This window comes from Aristolochia californica, unplaced genomic scaffold (genome assembly GCF_029961685.1).
Source record: "Aristolochia californica isolate CCGP_79_NKW_82.1479 unplaced genomic scaffold, dmAriCali1.0.hap1 SCAF_11, whole genome shotgun sequence".
NCBI lineage: Eukaryota > Viridiplantae > Streptophyta > Magnoliopsida > Piperales > Aristolochiaceae > Aristolochia > Aristolochia californica.
Window position 1 is genome coordinate 32,659,154 of NW_027181782.1, and position 19,408 is coordinate 32,678,561.

A 19,408-nucleotide genomic window follows, 5' to 3' on the forward strand; every position below is an offset into this window, starting at 1 on the left:
TGCTTTATGCTGGGGTACTAATTTGAGTTATAAGCGTGATGAAAGCAACACTAAGGGTTTTAACAAGTGTAAGTAATTTTTATGCATTATTTAAACATGGTTTTGAAAAGTTTCATGTCCTAAAACTCCAATGAGTTTGGTGACTGTCTTTTTACATAGCTAGAGTTTTTAAGATATTTCTAAATGACTTTACTCTAGATCTTTAAGTCGTCAAGTGTCTTGTAGGCGATTCTTTAAGACGATTTGACACGTCATATGGCTTGAGGTCTTGTATTGAATTTACCGATTCTTTTACAAAACATCTTGGTATTTTATCTTTTGAAGGAAATACATCTGAGATGTTTTGAGTTATAAATATTAGCTTAATTTAGTTTAAGTTTTATTATTATCAAAATATATCTGAGACTTATCTTTCCTTCTCCTACTTCTATGCATTTGCCTGACCATTGGACTTCCCACCCTTTTGGTCACTATGAAAACCTTCTTTCTTCTTTGTTCTTGTCGTCTGCCCTTCGTCTCTGCAGCTCTCCAACCAGTTGTTCCCTACATAGTTCTCGCTGCCTATGTTCTTGCACAGCCAGGTATGCTGCGATCTCAGTGACCACACCCTACCTTCTTGTTGATTTTTACATGAAAGATGAAATCGCAACGGTGACCACCGTTTTGCTCTACAAAAGCTTCAAGTCACCGCTGCTCAACTCAATCTGGCATCCTCTTCCATTGGAGGCCCTCTTCCGTTGGCAACTCGACTAGACTTCTTCCATTGAAAAGAAAATGAAGAAGAAGGGAGACACAGATCGCAAATCCTGGAAACTGAGCACGATTGTGGTATTCATGCTTCTATCTTCATTGAAACAAAAACAAATATGTCTATTTGTAGGCAAAAAGATTTTCCTAAATTTTAGACTCCAAACATGGTACAAAACTACATATCTAGAGCCACTTTGTTGACACCTCTTGAACTCATGGTGGGTCCCACCAGCTTGTGGGGCCATGGTGGGTCCCATATTGTAATAAAAATCTTATAATAAATATTTAATGGATAATTATTAATTTTCAGTTATTTTAATATAAGATATTATTATTAAAAATATTCATTAAGACTTAAAACATTGCCCCTTTTTCCTTTTGTCTAATAGCCCGATGCGGACCTTCTTGTGGCATCCTTACAAGTTGATAAATGGGCCGAAAGTTTTCCTTACAAATCACATCTACAGAAAGCCCAACTGACTGCCCAATGACATAATCCAAAATCGGAGTGGAATGGAACCTTCGTCGTCTCTTGTGGTTCCTTGGGGGAACTATGAAGCGAGTAAGCGAAACGTGAAGACGGCTTGGTGATGGCGATGCAGTGGTGCGGCGCGGTGGCGAGGCGAATCACGATGTCGGCAGAGAGGGCGCCGACGTTCAGCGGGGGGTTACCGGTCTTGTGCGGCCGCGGCGATAAGAGGACGAAGAAGGGGAAGCGATTCAAGGGCTCGTATGGTAATGCTCGGCCGAAGAAGGACAAGAAGATCGAGAGGATCAAAGACAGGGTGGAAGTCCCCAGGTCCACTCCTTGGCCTCTCTCTTTCAAGCTCATTTAATGTTGGCATATGGATTGTGTTAGGGTCGTAGCTATAGCCACCGTACAATCTGTATTCTCTTCACATTTTTTTTAATGAAACTCGATATTTTGTTGCATTTTGCGTTGATGGTTCTTCTAGTCTTTTTCTTCTAGTTGACAGAGTATTTGCCATCAGAACTTTCTGCTGGTGTTCATTGTTATGTCCCACTTCATGATAAGTAGCATTCTGTGAAGTATAAACTTACCATGGGCCTCAAGTTCTCCTTGAATTGAAGGTCTATTCAGATCGAGAGGCTGTCTGTTGTGCACATATCCACTGCTAATTTTTATCTTGATTAAACTCACAAGGATACATCTCATGTTTTCTAGGATTGTCTATGATCCACTACTTGGTCTATTCCTAATGGAGAGGTTCTGTGCTGTGCAGCAATGCATTACTGACGTTCAACTTGAATAAGAACGACCCAAATTATTGAGCTCATCCTTTTTGGGATAGCCTCTGATCATCACTCTTGAGTACGCATCCACCATGACCTCTACTCTTTTTTGATAAAGTGATTGGAGCTTATTTGATGCTCCTCCCCAGCCCCAACCAACATCCTTATCAAGAAAGAAAAAGTAAATAAATAAAGAAACATTTATCAGTTGAGAAAGCTCAATGGTAAACTTGTAGAGAAAGAAAATACTTATGAAGCATGCTTGCAATGTTATGTTCTTATACCCAATCTGTTCTTGTTAAAGAAATACTAAATAAATTAATGGGAAGAACTAATCAAGGTGTTCTCTTGTTCCTTTTCATTCATTTGTTGGTCTCTTTCCTAGCAAGAAAGCTCAACTTTAAACTGCTGGAAAAAAAATATTTATGAATGTATACTATCAGTTTCATGTTCTTAATATGTTCCTACTGTCATTCATTCTCTGGCCCCCTTTATTTTCGAAGGGGATTACTCCAATGCCATACTCTGGGAGAACACCCACGTGGAGGCTTGCATATGTGTTTGATAAACTATTTGATATCTCATCCTTTTGAAGAGCGGAACAGAGACCCACCTAGGTCAAGTGATGGTTTGGCTGACTCATGAGCTTGAGCTGGAGTTCCCCATCGGCACATTGCTGTTGGGTCCTCCCTTTCATGTTAAATTCAGGGCAACCCTAATTGTAATGCATTCCTCTCAATGAAAGAATTAAGCTCTGTTCCTATTGTAATGATATGGCGGTGTTGTCTCAAGTTGGACTAAAGTTGCAATAGATTTATAAATAAGTATTTGAAATTTGTATATCTCTTAGACTTTAGTTGATAAACCATTTTAGAACCTTTTGCGGATCTTGGAATGAGCGGAATAGAAGACGATTTGGTGCAAAAAGTGAATCTGTAGACCGGGTTGCGGACAGAGTGGCGGGTCATATATCTACTTGGCTTTTAACAAAGAAAGCATTTTCTCCCTATCTGGGTTCCTCCATTCGTGAAAATTGGAGAAACTTGGCTTTGATACACATTGGAAAAAAGTCTCCGGTCATGCAAGAATGGACTCCTCCGGCCCCTGGTTATCTTAAGCTAAATTTTGATGGTTCATCTCTTGGCAACCCTGGTATTTCTAGTTATGGCAGAGTAATTTCTGATCATTCCGGCAATCAGCTCTTCACGTATACTGGCCCCCTTGGTATTTCTGACTCTACGAATGCTGAGTTACAGGCTTTCCTCTCCGGTCTTCGTGTTTTCAAAGAAAAATGCAGTGGGCCCCTCCAAGTTGAAGGGTATTCAAAAGTGGTGATTGGTTGGTGAGAGAGAGTGTCCTCTCCTCCGTGGAGACATTGGGATACTTTTAAGGAAATTTTAGATATTACCTCAAATGTTTCTTGTTGTTGGACCCACATTCCGACATCCACAAATTCAGCGGCGGATGTAATTGCTAGGCAGGGAACTACCCTACAATCACTGGTTGTAAGGGAAATGCTCCCTCAAACTTTGTAATTTTCTTTTGTTTTATTAATACATCTTTTTCAAAAAAAAAAAAAAAAAAAAAAGAACCTTTTGTCTATTGTGCAACATGTCTATGTTTTATGTGCTTCATAGGAACTTGGACCTGTGTTTTATCATACCTATGCTACTTGTTGTTTTCTGAAGATTTTGGACCTCATAAGTGTTGCTAAGATTCCAAGCACCCACATTTCTCAGTTCTCTGCCATTTTTTGCTAGTCTGTTGGTAGCGCATCCTGGGAATTTTAGCTTGTATGATGGTGTGTCCGTTCAATTTTGTGGAAATTCTGTAAAAACAGGAATGTGCATTTGGCCCAAGAGCTGTTTTATACCGGAATTGCTTCCACAGTTCATGTGTGTAGTTTTTTTATGTTTTTAATTTTTTTGTCATTCTATTACTTGGTTCCTCGAACTTGAAAACCCCTCTAGTGACTACTGAGCCAGTGCCCAAGTCCCTGGAGTGAGTGGTGATTACCAGCCGTAAATTGTAGCATTTTAGTCTGGGTAATTCGTACAGGGTCAATGATCATCCATATGCTGCATCAAACCATATTTTGGGTGTTGATCTTGTTATTTTTTCTGTCTTCTGCCCTCTCTAAGGTAAGTAGGTATGACAAGGATTTCACCTCTGTAAACAAAGAGAGAGTGTGTGCGACTGTACTAAAGAATGTCTTTTCTTTTCAGTTAGAAAAAACCAGCATCAAAACAGCTTATCTTTGTTCTGGTTCTGGTTCTGGTTTAGAGATTTTTCAGTGTTCACAACAATCATAAAAACGACTCTGAAGGTGGGATATGAGATTCTGTGTCATTTGTGTAATGGGTAGAACTGCATTGGCATAATCATGTCTTGGTAGCGTTTCATCTGAAATGTTGTTGCTGCTCTTTGGTTAGCTTGTGTTGCAGTAGTGGCAATGTTGCTGTAAGGTTTATCACATTCTCAAGTTTCTTACTTTTATTTTTTTATTTTTTTGTGCTTCTGAGAATTACAATTTATGAATCTTTTCTTCAAATAGACTGAGAATCTGTTTGGAGTTTTCTTCACCTAGACTGATTATCCATAGTAATTAAGAATTGATCGAACTTTAGGAGGGAAGTACTTAAGTTAAAATGTTAAACATTAGTGATCTTAAATCTATAATCTGAATAGGTTTAAAATTTCAAGTTCTAAGCTGATTTTATTTTAGTTTGTGGATTGGATCGGAGTTTTTTCTTTCGGTGAAAATCCAATTATTTTGTGGAGTAAATCAAGTTTTACGGATTGAGGGTTAGGTTTATAAACGGTATATAAATAGAACAAAATAAACTTATTTTATATGCCATTCCATTTATATTTTGGTAGACAAATATAATTGTAATATTCAATAAGTTATTTTCAATATTATTTATTTATCTATTTATTTATAATAAAAATAATTTATAGAATTATAAAAATTATATTATCTTATACACAAAAGCCTAAAAATAATATTATTTTAATGTGTAATAAATTTATAAAAGAATATTAAATAATTCTTAAAAAGCACTATAAGTATATTTTATCTCAAAATATATATTTACTCAAATAAAAATTTATTAAATTATTCTTATATATAATCAGATATAACCCTTATCGATCTCCTTTTCATTTAATAAATAGTTAATTGATAATCGAGTAAATTTATTATTCAAATGCTTAATTGGCTAAGAAATTCTGTTTATTATATTTAATAAATAGTTAATGTTACTTGAGCCAAAACTGGGTCAAATGGGATCGGCTTCTGCTGTCCGCCACAACTCACTAAAAGGCTCTCCTCTTCCCCTTTCTTCTAACCAAAAACTACATTTCCTTCCCTGTGATACATCTTGAGATTAAAATCAGATCTCGTCAAACCCTATTTGTTTTTCAATTTTTTCAGTATATGAACAGGAGCCAGCTAAGCATTGAAGAGAAGGTGGCAACAATGGGCTCCGCAGTTTTTTTGTCGATGAGGATAAGTCAACAAAAAAAAACAGCAGCAGAAGAAGTAGTTGCATTCATCCTGCTCTGCTATTACATTCATCCTGTTCTGCTAAACTGGGTATATTTTACAAAAGCTTCTTTTTTACAAATAAATCGGCCAGTCAGAAGAATCACAAACAGAAAAGGAAGAAAAAGCAGTAAGTAGTTAAAACTGTGGAGGAGAGGTGGTTGGTAGACAGACCCAAGTGGATTGCTTACCCCAACGATGACAATTAGCAGGTGGAATCTATACGAGTGTGGAGACGCTGCTTTTCCAACTAAATGATTTTCTCTTGGGCATTTGAGGGCTGAAACTAAGGCCGAACATCTCCTTGAGAGCTTCATCTGGATCCAAGAGCCCAACCAACTTTGCAACAAGAGAAGCACTCCATCTGATGTGGTTCATGTCAGTTGTGTCGGTCCATATGCGTCGAGCCAACTGCAGTCTCCTCTGTTTAGTATCCAACCCGATGCCCCACTGGTTGTAAAGATTTTCTCTCTCCTCAGGTGTTAATTTCTTTTGCATTTGCCTGCTTAGCATCTCCCTCTCACGCCGGAGAGCTCTCATGCTATTTGAACAGAAGAAAAAATTAGACTTTCTTTCGTGCAGCTCGAATTGCCAAAGAAAGAGAGAATAAAAATAATACGTTCCAGTTTTTTTATTGGGATGAGAAACTATTTTTATTGTTTAGTAGTTTAATAAAAATTAGATCAGTCACGCTGTATTGTTGGTCAAAACCAAGGCTCAGCAACCTGGATTCAGGACCTGACTCTTATGTAATTCAGGTTGGGTCGGCCAAGTTATGTTGATTCTCTAAGTCCAGAAGCCAAACTGGGGCAAGTCGGGGAAGACTCGAAGCAATTACACAGGGAAACCCAACCCTCCTTTGAAAGTAGGTCAACCCAGCTGTGTCACGAATCAACCACCAAATTGCAAAACTATGGTTAAAACCAGGTGCTCTCACAGATTTTCCAGATGTTTTATCTAGTTATTTAATATTTTAAATGTTCGTCATACACATTAACAGTTAAGAGACTTCAAACCAAGACCTCACACTACAGCCCAAACCACCCCAGTAATCTGGTTATAATATACCTGGTGTTGGGCCATTCCCTGTAGTCAATCACGTTTGACAAGCAGACCCAAGTGGGCTGCATAACCTTGCTCTGGTCAGGCAACAAATGCATGCTCACTTTTCCTAGGGTCAGAAATTTTGTACAAAAAAATTAGATGATTACCTTGAAGCAGGTGTGATTATGTGACTATCTGATTTAGAGTGATTCTCCCTGGAGAAAGTGACCTTCAGAAAGGACAGCCTTCTCAGTTCAACTTCCATGTAGATCGAGTCCGCAGGGTCGCCTTTGAAGAGAAGAAAGAAGTAAGTTCTGTGTACCAAGGAAACATTGCAAGCATCCCAAAGCTCAATTATTTCTTGTTGTTGCTTCTCAAATTCCATCGGCCAGCATGCAGGAGAGTCTACTGGGTCTAGGCCAACATCTTTTAAAATCTTTTCTCCTGCTAGGTAACCACTGCCCTTTGCCTCCATTTCCTAAATCAGTTATCCATCAAAATTCGTTATAGAGAAAACATCGCATAAGCAGTATTTACAAATTATATGACTAAAAATGAACAAATGCATGAATTTACATGGTCCTTACATTCAGCGATTTTTATTTTAAAATGGTTTAGATTAAAATGAAATTTCTTTCAAAGGCAACATACTGCCATACCACTAGAAAGCCATTATGGACAGCAATTACCCAGTGTACGTTACAAAATTTGGGAAGGAAAGAATGAACCCTTTGTGTTAAAGGAAATTCATCCAATTCACCAGCCACTAAAAAGTAAGAAAAAAGGTAACGTTGCATATGAATGCAACCGAGAAAAATATACTAATACAGATCAGCTGAGGCTGCAATATGAAACAGTATAAGTCTGTTACACTTTGATTTGATAATGGAATGATGACTATACCTTATGTCCTCCAAGAATCAACAGAGTAAATAACCTAGAACTTGCATTGGGAGCCTGATAACCTACGGTTTGACAAGTAAGCTGTATGAACTTCACTCACCATGTGAACTTCTGACCTGTGATTCTGTTATGTTTATTATTCAGGCAACAGCACTCAGCGTGCTTGAACCATTTCTTTTCACAGGAATTCAGGAGAGTTCCTGCACTTCATTAAGGAACTTCACCACCAAGCCACTGGTTGTTAATTCACATTCTGAATGTTCATATGCTTCAGAAAAAAGAGAAAGATGACCCGATAATGGCAGATTACTTCTTTTTTCCAAACATGATTGAGAGAGCCAAAGAAATATTTTTTTTAAAAAGGATCCTGAAAAAGTGACTTTACATAAAGCCATTTTCACCCCTTCATTTAATAAGAAGCAAGTTGGTAAAGGCAAAAAGCAACGGCAGGCAACAACCAAGACCAGGTCAAAACACAGTCTAATAAATCAAACTTCACAAATACTATAGGATCTAAGGCATATGAAATAATAAGGAGCTTTAAAAAGACAGCCCTAATAATAGACTTGGCATCTGAAATATTAGAATGGATGAATGGGATTCATGTAACCTGCACTGAAGTAATTGGGACAAAGCTTTGATGACAAGTAACACCCTAAAAAGGGTTTGTGATGGCAACAACGATAATAAATACTAGAGCAACCTAATACAAAAGTAGAAATGCTCGCTAACAAAGAGATGTGAAATAATCAAACACAGTCCCATAAGGTAAAATAAATCAAGAAATGTTTACATACCGGACCATCATCATGCGCCTTCTCATACTGTAGTTTAGTCATCTCCTTCAGTCCATCAACAAAACTTTGAATGCTAGTGATGTTCTCTTCCTGTCCTCCCTTGAGAATTTGCTCTTTAAGCATGTCGATGGGGGTACTATGTTCAGATGTCTGAGAATCTGTGCTTGATAACACTTCAGTCTCATTGTACTTCAACGAACAAGGTCTCTTCTGAAAGGTTCTAATATGTGCAAGCAAGTCCTCCTCTAGGCCACTAGGTGGTGTATTCTCATTTTGTTCTGACTCGAACAATTGACAGGATGAGTTCATTGTGAAACTGGCTCTACAGCTTCTGCTTCTCATCAAACTTGAGCGAGGCCACGGAGACGGTTCATCTGGGAGCGGCTTGACAAGATCATTGATAGTTTTCTGCACATCCAAGAGTTGCTTCTCTAACACGCCATAATTGGAGTCCGTATGAACAGGTCTTAATTCTCTAGCTCCTTCCACTGTGAGTCCTATATCGCATGTTGGCTCTGAACTGACAAGTTTGAACTCTCTATCACCCTCCACAGTGGGTCCCAGTTCTGTCTTTTTGTTTGTGTGGTTGGTCAGTGTCGAAGGTAGATGTTCCTCATTTTCGTCGGCCACTGCTGCACTGAATTCACCTTTCCTGTTATGGACTGGTTCTTCCACTTCAATACACCGGACATCCTTACAGAGTTCCTCAGTATTATCAACATGTGTACCAAAAGTTTTCCCTTCAGACTGATGTAAGCTCGATCCAATAGATCTAGGACTATCTTTTGAAAATTGCTGAAAGGCTTTGCTATGACCTTCTGGTATTTCAGAGAATAAATAATTTTCATCACTATCAGAATTTCCATATTTAGAATATTGGGATGTGTTCAAAAAGTCTAAAGATTGGTCAGCAATGGATGCCTCAGATAGTGAGATTTCATCATCAAGCGCACTGGATACACTAAATGGAGGAGGATCACCAAAATCTCCCTGAAAGAAAAGATGACATTAATCATTTTGAGGATAACTAAAAGCACTTCAGAAAGGTACAAGTAAATTATGACTTAGCAACCTGAAACTTTTAACCTTTTTTTTTAGAAGAAACTTTTTCAACCTTTTAAAACTGCACATAAAACCATGTGTATGAAATAAATGTTTTACTGCAAGAAAGAAGGATTTAAATTTATCCGATAAGTCAAAGCTTTGTTTTCTTCTAAAGCTTTAGGGAAGGCATATCTAGTTGCTCTAGAACAACTTTGAGACTCTTTGCTGGAGATAGATATATGGCTTTCTGTAGAAAAAAATACTATTTGGTTCAAGGATTTTGGTTGGATAACAAAAGTGTATACCCATAATTTTGAAGGTCGGTCATCTCCTACTACTCGAAGCAAATCTTCTAGTCGTGATTGAGCAAGATCTCTTTGCTGCATCAGCTCTTTTATTTCTTTTTCCATCTACAAGACAAAAAAACTGTGTCATCCATGTTCAGTGTAAAAAAATTTGGGACAATTTCCACTAGTTGAAAGTTATTTAACAACCTTTCGGATTTGTGCATCTTTTTCCCTCGTTAAAGTATCAGATCGGCTTGTGCTCGAAACTGGTCCAGGAGTTCTGAGTTCACTTTCTAGTCGAGCTAACTCTTTTTTCAAATGCTTCACCAATGCCTTGTCGGACATGACCACATTGACATGTGCATTAGTTGCAACTTGTTTTGCACAACTTGCAAATAAGAGGGTATTTCTAGATTGTTCAAGATGGCTTCGAGCAGGACTCATTGTGCAAATGATGGCTGTTCTTGCATTGCCGCCTAAGGAGAGTTGGAGTATGCGGGTTAGCTTGGAATCTCGGTATGGAATGTGTGCATTTCTTCCCTTGCTGTATCAAGCACACATTTCAGAAATATGTAAGCAAGCATAAAAAGAAGCCACTAACAAAGTGCTATACAAAGTAAAGTTGAATTGCAGATTCACATTAACTAGCAACAAGAGCAGGAGGGAAGATGCAAATATTAGAACCCAAATTATCACTGGCTAGGTTATCAAATCAAGGAACCAATTATCCACAAAAAATATCCAGCACAATCAAATATCAGGTTCCAAAGCATTCTTCCTCTTCTTCTTCTTCTAAGTCATGCCCAACAGCGTTGGGATTTTAATAGCTATAAAATATAAAGTCTTGGTGCAGCTATTCCTAGGAAAAACCTACAGATAATGTCAAGTACTCATTCTTCTCTCCATTTATAAATTCAACATATGTGCACAAGGTCCGTTTTTCTTTTTCTAGCTCTTGATTTTGTTTGTCAGTAGATGTGCTTTTATTTCTTACATGCAGAGAGTTTCTAGTGGTTAGGTTATTGGATATTTTATATCTCGTTTACATTTTTTGCAGAGACCTCAATAGAATCTAAAGACTCAAAAGGAGTGGATAACTACTATTTACTATATCTTGCCATATAAAATGAAAAGGACTATAGCCATATAGAGTTCCAAAATGTAAGAATTAAAAATTTGGAATGAAAAATTTAACGAGAGAAGCAAGCTTGCAACCTTAGCTTGCGAATAACAGTTCCCAGGGAGAGCAAACTACGATTAATGTGGCAACCTTCTTTCAATCTAGTACCGGCAGATTGTGCCTGAGATGCACGCTCACTTCCTGCCAAATCCACAAAATTCTGCACACAGAAGACCAGCACAATTTTCAAAGTTTTTCCTTGTCTCTGAGGACAATAATCAAATGACCATATGGCAAATTTTTGTTACTTCACTGGTGAAACACATAAGAAAAAAAAAAGTATATTATACCACACTAGCAGCTAGAGTGCTGGAATTGTCCATGCCTAAAAATTCACGAGCAGAACTTTCAATTGTCTGAAAAAAGAAACCCATTGACAATGAGAAGATTGGCAAGGATTGTGTTTGAAATTCTCTCAGGAAAATTACATAAACAAAAAAAAAAAAACTCATCTTATTGAAGAGTTATTTACCAGTCTGAGAATTTGATGTGACCTGGAGCTTGTTTCATTCAAGGAAGTTTCCCCTATCTGTCGTTGTGCTGCAAGAGTAGAATATATCTATATTTAAGAAGAAATAAAACTACATTAATCAGATAAAAGAATATTAAGAAAGAGTTCTACCTTCACAAATTGAAAGAAGCTCCTGAAGATGGTTCCGATCTCTGAGAATCTCCTCAGTAAGTCTCTCCACAATTGTCCCCCTCTATGAAGAAAAGTAGTATTAATACAAATTCTACAACTTATAAGTAGTTTGCACAAAGAACAGTGTTCACCTCTGGATCATCCAGAACTCTGAGTTGTGTTCCATCCGAGCTTAGAAGATCCATGACAGCTTCATTATATATCTCCATTGCCGAGAACTTCAGAACGAAAGCTCTCTCACTATGCTGCAAAATGAATGAATCCTCTCTTTAAGAATATGAAATTATGTCTAAAGTTGAACGAATGATGTAGGTATAAACTCTAAACAGATTAAGTGTACCCTCTCGATGTAGTCATAAATATCTGCAACACTATTCTCGGTTATGCCACTCATGGTAAAAGTCTTCCCACTGCTTGTTTGGCCATATGCAAACACGCTTGCTACAAAATAAACAAAGCATGAACAGTAAACTTTGTGCTACTGTAAAGATAATCATGGTTAGACAAATGCAAGGCTGAGAGAGGGAAGATACGCACCGTTAATTCCACTGACGACCGAAAGAACCACATGCTTGGCGGCCTCCTCGTAAACTTGATATGTGGAGCAGTCAGATCTGAATACTCTGTCTATTCACTCAAACAAGAAACAGAGAAATCAGAGAAATTCTAAAACGTATTGCATGGTTGAAGACATTAAAAATTGTTCACACTAATTACATAGAGAAATCAATAATTCTTTTAAAGGCAAAAACTAAAATCTAAATCGGACAAAATTAAAAAATAAAATAAAAAAGCCGGCCTTAACCACAGCATTGGTGGTTCGTCATCTATAACCATCCGAAACACTCGGATCAAGCTATATATGATGATAGCTGCAACCACCATGTAACAGTCGTTCTCAATATGTACAGAGTACATTGGCCGGAAAAAAAAATAATCGTAAATAGCCAAAAAGAAGAACACTGAACACAGTTTCGTACTTACCAAATGAATAAGCGGTGGGGAACATGGAACGCTCAGGGAGGCTGTTGCGAAACATAATAGTGCGGTCGTCGATGCATTCCCAGTCCGAAACATCGTTCCTCGAAATCTCCCTCTCGTTGAGCGGCCTTAACCGCACAGAGACCAAAATCTTCTCTCCTCCAACACTAGCATTCAGGCTCGCATTCCCATTCGCCGAAACGTGCTGCATTTTCTCCTAACGCAGCAAATCCTCTCCTTCGACAAATCCCATTCCTCAGGCCATGCCGGATGGAGGTGCAGCTTTATTTCTCTGCTTTGTTTTTCGTCTCTCCGTTGTATGTCTCTGCGCAAAAGCGAGGCGGTTCGGCTGTTAAAAACAAGGTTGTTGCGCCCACTCACTAATCATGAGTTATTACTAACAAAGACTAATCCCTTATAATTAGTTCCAATTTTCAATCCTTTTTCGTTCAATGTCAGATGCTCTCTGCCTTAGTTGTTTTCTGCTGTACAAACGGCCGGTGTATTTTGGATTTTCCCTCGCCTTCCAGACTGTACCTCTTACGTCTCTCTCTCTCTCTCTACAGTTGCCGACACTTGAATGTCTCAGAGATCCAAGACAGTCTCTCCCGCAGAGTTTTTTACAGAGATCCTCCTCCGACAATGCCGCGTGCTTAACCGATCAAAACACTCAAATCCGACACCTGAAAACGAAGAAAGAGAAAAATAGTCCAGAAACAACACCATTTAATCTCCAAACTGAAAACATTTCAGATTCGTACTGCAAATTACTAACTCACATTAACCGCATTAATTACACACCTCCTTAAAACCCGATCATTCTACATTCAACGCCTTGATTCTCCCAAATCTGAAGCTATTCCTCCAAAATCAAGAAATCTCCACGCACTACTACTTACCTCGAAAAAAAACGCTAAATACCAAAAAAAAAAGGTAGTTCGGCCACGATCTAGAAAGAGGAGAGTCGGACGAGAATTACAGAGCAAAACCGTCCGCTCTCTCTTTCTCTCTCCAGGTTCTTTCTCCTGTCGGCTCGTAATTTCTCCAGCCGCGGAAGATTATGAAATCGAACTCCCTCTGGCGGTTTTCTCTTCTGTGGCTAAAATTGCCGGAAGGAAAGCAAAAACAAAACAACGAATTTGGATTAAAAAAAGAAAATATCTAAATTCTTACGAATTTGCATTAACAAACGATTAACGCCGATAAACTAATCTTTACTGGAAATATACGCAACGGCTGGGCTTCGCTTCGAAAATAGATCTTCGCTCGTTTGCGTTTCGTATCGCGATAAATTGAAAGTACAGTTGTCATGTTTTCGTTGGTGCCAGAATGGGGAGGCGCCGGTTCGGACCTTTTACTTTGGGGTCAATGCTCGGGTCTGTTGGAAGGACCCTGCAACATGTGACACATGTGGAGGTGGACCACCCATGATTGTCCTTTAGGGTAGTGTACTTAAGGATGATTTTCAATTAATTTACCGAATTTAATATCTCTAATGTTTTCAATAATTTTATGCCCATTATTATTTTATGAATGAAGGTATGTGGATTAAGATTAACAGTGATTAGGTGGTCTAGGACTAGGACTAGACCATGCACATTGTGGGTTGTGGGTTGTGGGTTGTGGGTTGGCTAAGTGCATGTGGAGGAGTAGAACAAAGAAATTGTATTTTTTTGGCATTGAGGTAGGAACAAAATTTGATTGATTAATTAATTAATTTAAAGTAAAGTTGTAGCATGAACTCTGAAACCAAAGTAATTAAAAAAAGTTCAATAATCACCTTTCCTTTTCCAAATTAGGTGGAGTGTCATCTATTAATCAATCACCTAACTTTAGTTGATTAGTATAATTAACTAAAATTTTATTTTCTTTACTTGAAGAGGAAAAAAGGGTAAAGCGTTCTTACGAGGTCGAAAAATGAAAATTATTCCGCTTCTTTTAGCGTGGACCATTTTTTTTGTGAAAAAAAAGAGATTGTGTACCACTTGCACTTACTTGCACTTTCGTACCAAGTATTAGGATATCCTATTAGTGTCACAAACTCCGATTTGGCAAACCTGGGAGTTTAATATAAGATGACCCGTTTTCGCTTTTCTTTGAGGGCAATTTTATTAGAGATATGATACTGATCGATAAAAATTTGAACTAATAGACCACCTTTAAGCTTTTTCTTCACCATGTTAGAGAGAAAGAAAGCTGGAGCTAAAAGAAAGTAAAAGTGGTGTCCACATTGCTTTTATGTGAAGTTTGAATCAGGGGACATTTTTTCAGGTGGTAGTTTCAGTTATTTAAATCACCCCCCATGTGAATGTAAAGTTGTCTAAAGTTAAAATCAAGGCACTTTTACTCACATGTAGCCCACTTTGTGTCTGCAAAAACTCAATGAAAGCCTGAACTGTGGAAGAACAAATTAAAAGCAATGATACTATTAATTTTAATTATTGTTCATTGTTAATTTGCTTTTAGTAGTCCATGTGTTGATTTAATTAGAGTGCTCTAACTTTAATCTTACTTTTAACAAAAAGAGGTTTTGGATTAGAATGCAATTAGAAGGGGTTAAGTCAAGAGAGAAAATTAAGTGTTAAAATTGGCCTTAAATGTGAGATTTTAGGGAAAATTAATCACCAATTAATGGAGATAAATTGGGTGCATTTTAAATTGATGGTTCAATTAAGTAGAAATAATGGAGTTAAGAGTGACATAGAAATACTTGTAGTTACATAGGCTTTTGACATTATCTTAATTGTAGTGACTTGACCTCACCTACCCCAAAAGTCACTACAAGTATTGAGAACTAACACTTGTACTTCTTTGGTTAGACATGAGGCAATTGGATGGCAAGACTCACTTGAGATTCAACTACTCTTGGAAGAGTCTACTAGGATTTAGCTTCTTTTTTCCTTGCTTAAATCACTTGGGTTTGTTTGAATGTGTTCAATTTCTTTATAGGGATTAGTTAGGATATATTATGTGATTCAGCCAACATGGCAATGGGAGGAACCAAAGTCATAACAACTAATGAAGTGCATTTGGACTTGATCCTTTGTCATGACAACTTTTGAGCTGTGGTTAGCAACAAGTGGGAAAATTTGACTTTGGACACACTAACCTCTCTTCCAAAATGGTTTCAATGAGGGGTTGAATTTCCAATCATGTCTCCACCTAAGGGCAGGCCAGAGTCGGGTTAGAGACAACCCGACCCCAAACCTCAAACCAAAAACCCGAATCCAAAAAAACCTGAACGGGACTAAGAAACCAACCTTGTCTCCACTCTATTCCCCTATTCTTCAACCCTCGCTCTGCCCCGCCCCATCTCCGCCCTGTTCTCCCATCATCGACCCATAAAAAAGATTAACCTATATAATTTATAAAAAAATTAAATTACAAGAAATAAAAATTACCATGATGTAGTTAAAGTGGAAAAACTCCAGTTAAAGGATTGAAGATTCCTAAAAATGATTTCAAGACCACACTATTCAGAAGAAAAAAAAAATCTATCAGGTAAAATGTACCTATCATGTAACTGTCATGCAATTTCTTGTCTAGGTTGCTTAAAACTGTTGGAAATTATTATATTTAAACCTTTGTTCCTCTAGCAAGTTTCATACTTCTCTAGTACAAGTTTTTTAAAAGATGGTTTTTCATATTTTTTATAGCGATTTTTAATTTTTGTTGATAATAATATAATTAAAATATGTCATTAAAGTTTTATATTTTTATTATTCAATTAAAAATAAAAATAATAATAATATATATTTTTTAAACAAACAAGAAATATTGATAAAATGTAAAAATCAAACATAATCAATTAATTTATAAAAATGGATATAAGGATAATATACAAAAAATTATAAATTATAAAAAAAATAAAATTATACTCCATTCTAGGAGAAATTGGAGGAGGATGACTTTGACGCTACATCTGTCGAAAAAATCGATGAATCTCATCAAGTGGCTTAGCTAAACCAAATCCCTTAATGTACTCGAACTTGGCTCCATGAATGCTTTGCAGTATGGTATGCTCATCACCGAGCTCACCAACCTTTTGTGCCTCTTACACCATTCACAAAATCTCTTGTTAAAAATAAGATAAGAAAGTTATAATATTACTTTTCACGTAAATAAAGTGTATAAATTATAAAAAAACTTAAAATTTATAATTATCCTCCAATCGACCCATACTGCAACTTGATGAATAATCCAAAATTCCTAAATATTAGAGCAATTTTCACCCTATGAATTTTAAAATGCACATATGAATGTGTTTGATTACTAATACAATTTGAAAAGAATACTCCAAATTAAATACATACCATTTCCTCTTGTGTTGCGCATGAAATACTTTGTTTCCGTGGTATGTCAAATTGTTTATTTTCAAAGGGTTTGTATATTTACTCAAAAATGTCTCTGCAATTTATAGTTAAACATATTTAAAGAAAAATTAGTTCAAACGATTAAACACAAACCATATAATTCAAATTACTTGAAACTTCTCCCCCTAAAAGACATTCACACATAGTCACTATCGGTCCTCGAGGAAAACCCCTCTATAAGGGGTTGATAGTGTTGTAGGGTAACCCCCATGCTCCTTGTACCAGGTGTGCATGTTAGTCTAGTGTTGTCAAAACTCACCACCCGACATCAAGCGGCTTTTGTGGCCACATTACTCTGGATGTCAATATCACACTTCTCCTTGAAAAAAAAAAAAAAACACAACAAAAATATTATCAAACTTAACACCATGGGAGGTTAGTCAACTTGACGTAAGAGATGAATTTTAACCGCATTACTCAGTTTATATCCTAACGTCGTTAGTGGAGCACCAGATTTCAAGTCATCTAGATGACTAAGATGAATCCGAACATCATCTCCACGTAAACGCCGGGGGTTCGAACCCTCACGGTTTTTTTTAGGTGGCCTTTTGTAGAAATACAACATCTAAGTGGCCTTGTTTGAAAATACACAATATTGAAGGATTGTATTGCAAGTTTTCAAGAAAATTGAGGTTGGCGATGAAACGTCCTTTTTTCACCGTGACACATCACCCAGAAGCTTCATCATTTGGATTATCGTCTTGAGTAAGACAATCACTTTCTGTAATGCACCTTCTCAGAAACTTCACGGACGAGCACATCACTGACCGATTAAGCCTTGTTATACAGAATATGGATTCATTCTGGTGAAGATTGAGAAAAGCCAAAGCATTTTCACCATTTCATGGGTAGTAATGTTCTTCAAAGTGGCAAACAATTGACGTTTTTAAGCAACAGAAACAGATTTGTGGAAAAAGTCCGTTCGGAAGTAAATCTTCAGAAAATATTTTATGTTTCCAAACCTGTCAGTTTCCAGATTTCTCTGTGCAAACAGTACAAGATAACTGATGCAGCAGGTAATTTATGTGCGAGAATTTTTAAGTTTCGGTCTATAAAAGGGAAGCTGAAGAGGAAGGTAGAGCGTGCATCCATTTGAAGCTTTGGAGAAAGTGATCGTCAGAGGAAGACAATGGGAGTTGAGGAAATTACAGACATCAGTCCTTTGCCTCTCCTCTCCCTCAACCACGTCTCGTTCCTGTGCGGATCGGTGAGTGATTCCGTGAGGTTTTACGAGGATGTTTTGGGGTTTGTTCTCATCAAACGTCCTTCCTCCTTCAAGTTCCATGGTGCCTGGTGAGTTCCATTGTTCTGCACTTTCCTTTCATCTGTGCTATATGATCGGCTCATGTTTGCATGAATGCTACTGAGAAGAAAACTGATTCGATCGTTTACTGCCCAACTTGCCTTCTTGGAGAAGAAGAAGAAGAAGAAGATCGTAATCTAAATATAGCGGATAGTCCAGTCTTCCATTAATTTGGTATTTGTTCTTCGTGTTAAATACAACAAACCGATGACCGTGATACAGGTTGTTCAATTACGGAGTTGGAATTCACCTGCTTGAGCACAATCCGCTCGAGGAATTTCCCCAGAAATCTCGACCCATAAATCCCAAAGACAATCACATCTCCTTCCAAGTACGCAACTGCTTACTCGAACAACATGCAGCTCAGTTTATTTTTTTTTTACAGAAAAGCGAGTGGAGCTTCTCTGTTTGAGTTCTTTCGGACCTGAAATTGTTTGACAATTTGCAGTGCTCCGACATGGGTCTGGTGAAGAGAAAGCTGGAAGAGATGGGAATAGAGTACGTGACGGCCATTGTCGAGGAAGGTGGAATTAAAGTCGATCAGCTATTTTTCCACGACCCAGATGGGTACATGATTGAAATCTGCAACTGCGACAATATCCCCGTTCTGCCAATTTCTTCCTGCCCTCTCAAGCGGACGAAAGGTTATTCCAAGGGTGTGGGCTGTGGATTCATGGAGAACTTGATGATGGAGCATCTGAACACAAACATGATGAATTTTTCCTTCTGAACCGCGGAAAGAATATCGAGGAGAAACTCTCTACAGATCAGTAATGTTTGGTTGGAGATTGTCTACAGGAATAATGTCTTGATCCTTACAGATTGTTCAGAGAGAGAGCACTTGTAGGGAGAAAGCCTAAGTTATTCTACTAGCTTTGAACTTAGTAGTTCTTCAGTTTAAGCAAGGTTTGATCATGAGATAAATTTCCTCATCCAAACTCATTTGTAGATTATTTGTATGTGAAAACTATGTTCAATGAAATTTGCTTCAACTAAGTTAATGTGATTATGTTATCTAATTTGTTTTTAAGTTGTTGTGGGATTCTCCTATCTTTGATTTTGGTTTAATCACTGAAATAATCTTTCCTTTCGGTTTGTAAGAATTTGATGTGTTCACTTTCGGGGCCTTAGTAAAAAGAAATATCGACAAGTTGATCATTGGAGGACATGAACACAATATCATTCTCTTGTTCTCAATCTTGTCGATCAAACAAAGTGGCAATCAACCTAAATGTGTTTTTACTTCATGCACTTGTGAAAATTAACATTCATGGCAATGTTAAATGTGCTTTTGTTATCAAA

The 19,408-nt window shown here is 37.5% G+C and overlaps 3 protein-coding genes across 4 annotated transcripts; 2 read left to right on the plus strand and 1 right to left on the minus strand.

Moving 5' to 3' along the window:
• The first annotated feature begins 1,272 nt into the window (after positions 1–1,272).
• Positions 1,273–1,683, plus strand: LOC137944383 (small ribosomal subunit protein bTHXm). The gene has a single exon (XM_068790053.1). It carries the CDS (start codon positions 1,341–1,343, stop codon positions 1,584–1,586), a length of 246 nt encoding a protein of 81 aa, XP_068646154.1. The 5' UTR covers positions 1,273–1,340; the 3' UTR covers positions 1,587–1,683.
• A 3,757-nt stretch (positions 1,684–5,440) lies between these two features.
• Positions 5,441–13,524, minus strand: LOC137944850 (kinesin-like protein KIN-7F). Of its 2 annotated transcripts, XM_068790620.1 has the most exons (14): positions 13,232–13,524; positions 12,434–13,113; positions 11,987–12,076; positions 11,790–11,890; positions 11,581–11,694; positions 11,429–11,510; positions 11,279–11,346; positions 11,097–11,162; positions 10,842–10,966; positions 9,834–10,170; positions 9,645–9,749; positions 8,296–9,285; positions 6,763–7,073; positions 5,441–6,092 (listed from the first exon to the last, which is right to left on the minus strand). In XM_068790620.1, exons 2-14 carry the CDS (start codon positions 12,639–12,641, stop codon positions 5,771–5,773), a joined length of 2,919 nt encoding a protein of 972 aa, XP_068646721.1. In that variant the 5' UTR covers positions 12,642–13,113; positions 13,232–13,524; the 3' UTR covers positions 5,441–5,770. The 2 variants fall into 2 exon arrangements, with proteins under 2 accessions (XP_068646721.1, XP_068646722.1); XM_068790621.1 differs by lacking the exon at positions 13,232–13,524 and having other exon boundaries at positions 11,987–12,072; positions 12,434–12,450.
• Positions 13,525–17,608: 4,084 nt separating this feature from the next.
• On the plus strand, positions 17,609–19,115 carry LOC137944457 (glyoxylase I 4-like). Its single transcript, XM_068790142.1, has 3 exons — positions 17,609–18,096; positions 18,329–18,437; positions 18,555–19,115. The coding sequence occupies exons 1-3, from the start codon at positions 17,933–17,935 to the stop codon at positions 18,834–18,836; spliced, it is 555 nt and encodes a 184-aa protein (XP_068646243.1). The 5' UTR covers positions 17,609–17,932; the 3' UTR covers positions 18,837–19,115.
• Positions 19,116–19,408: the final 293 nt, after the last annotated feature.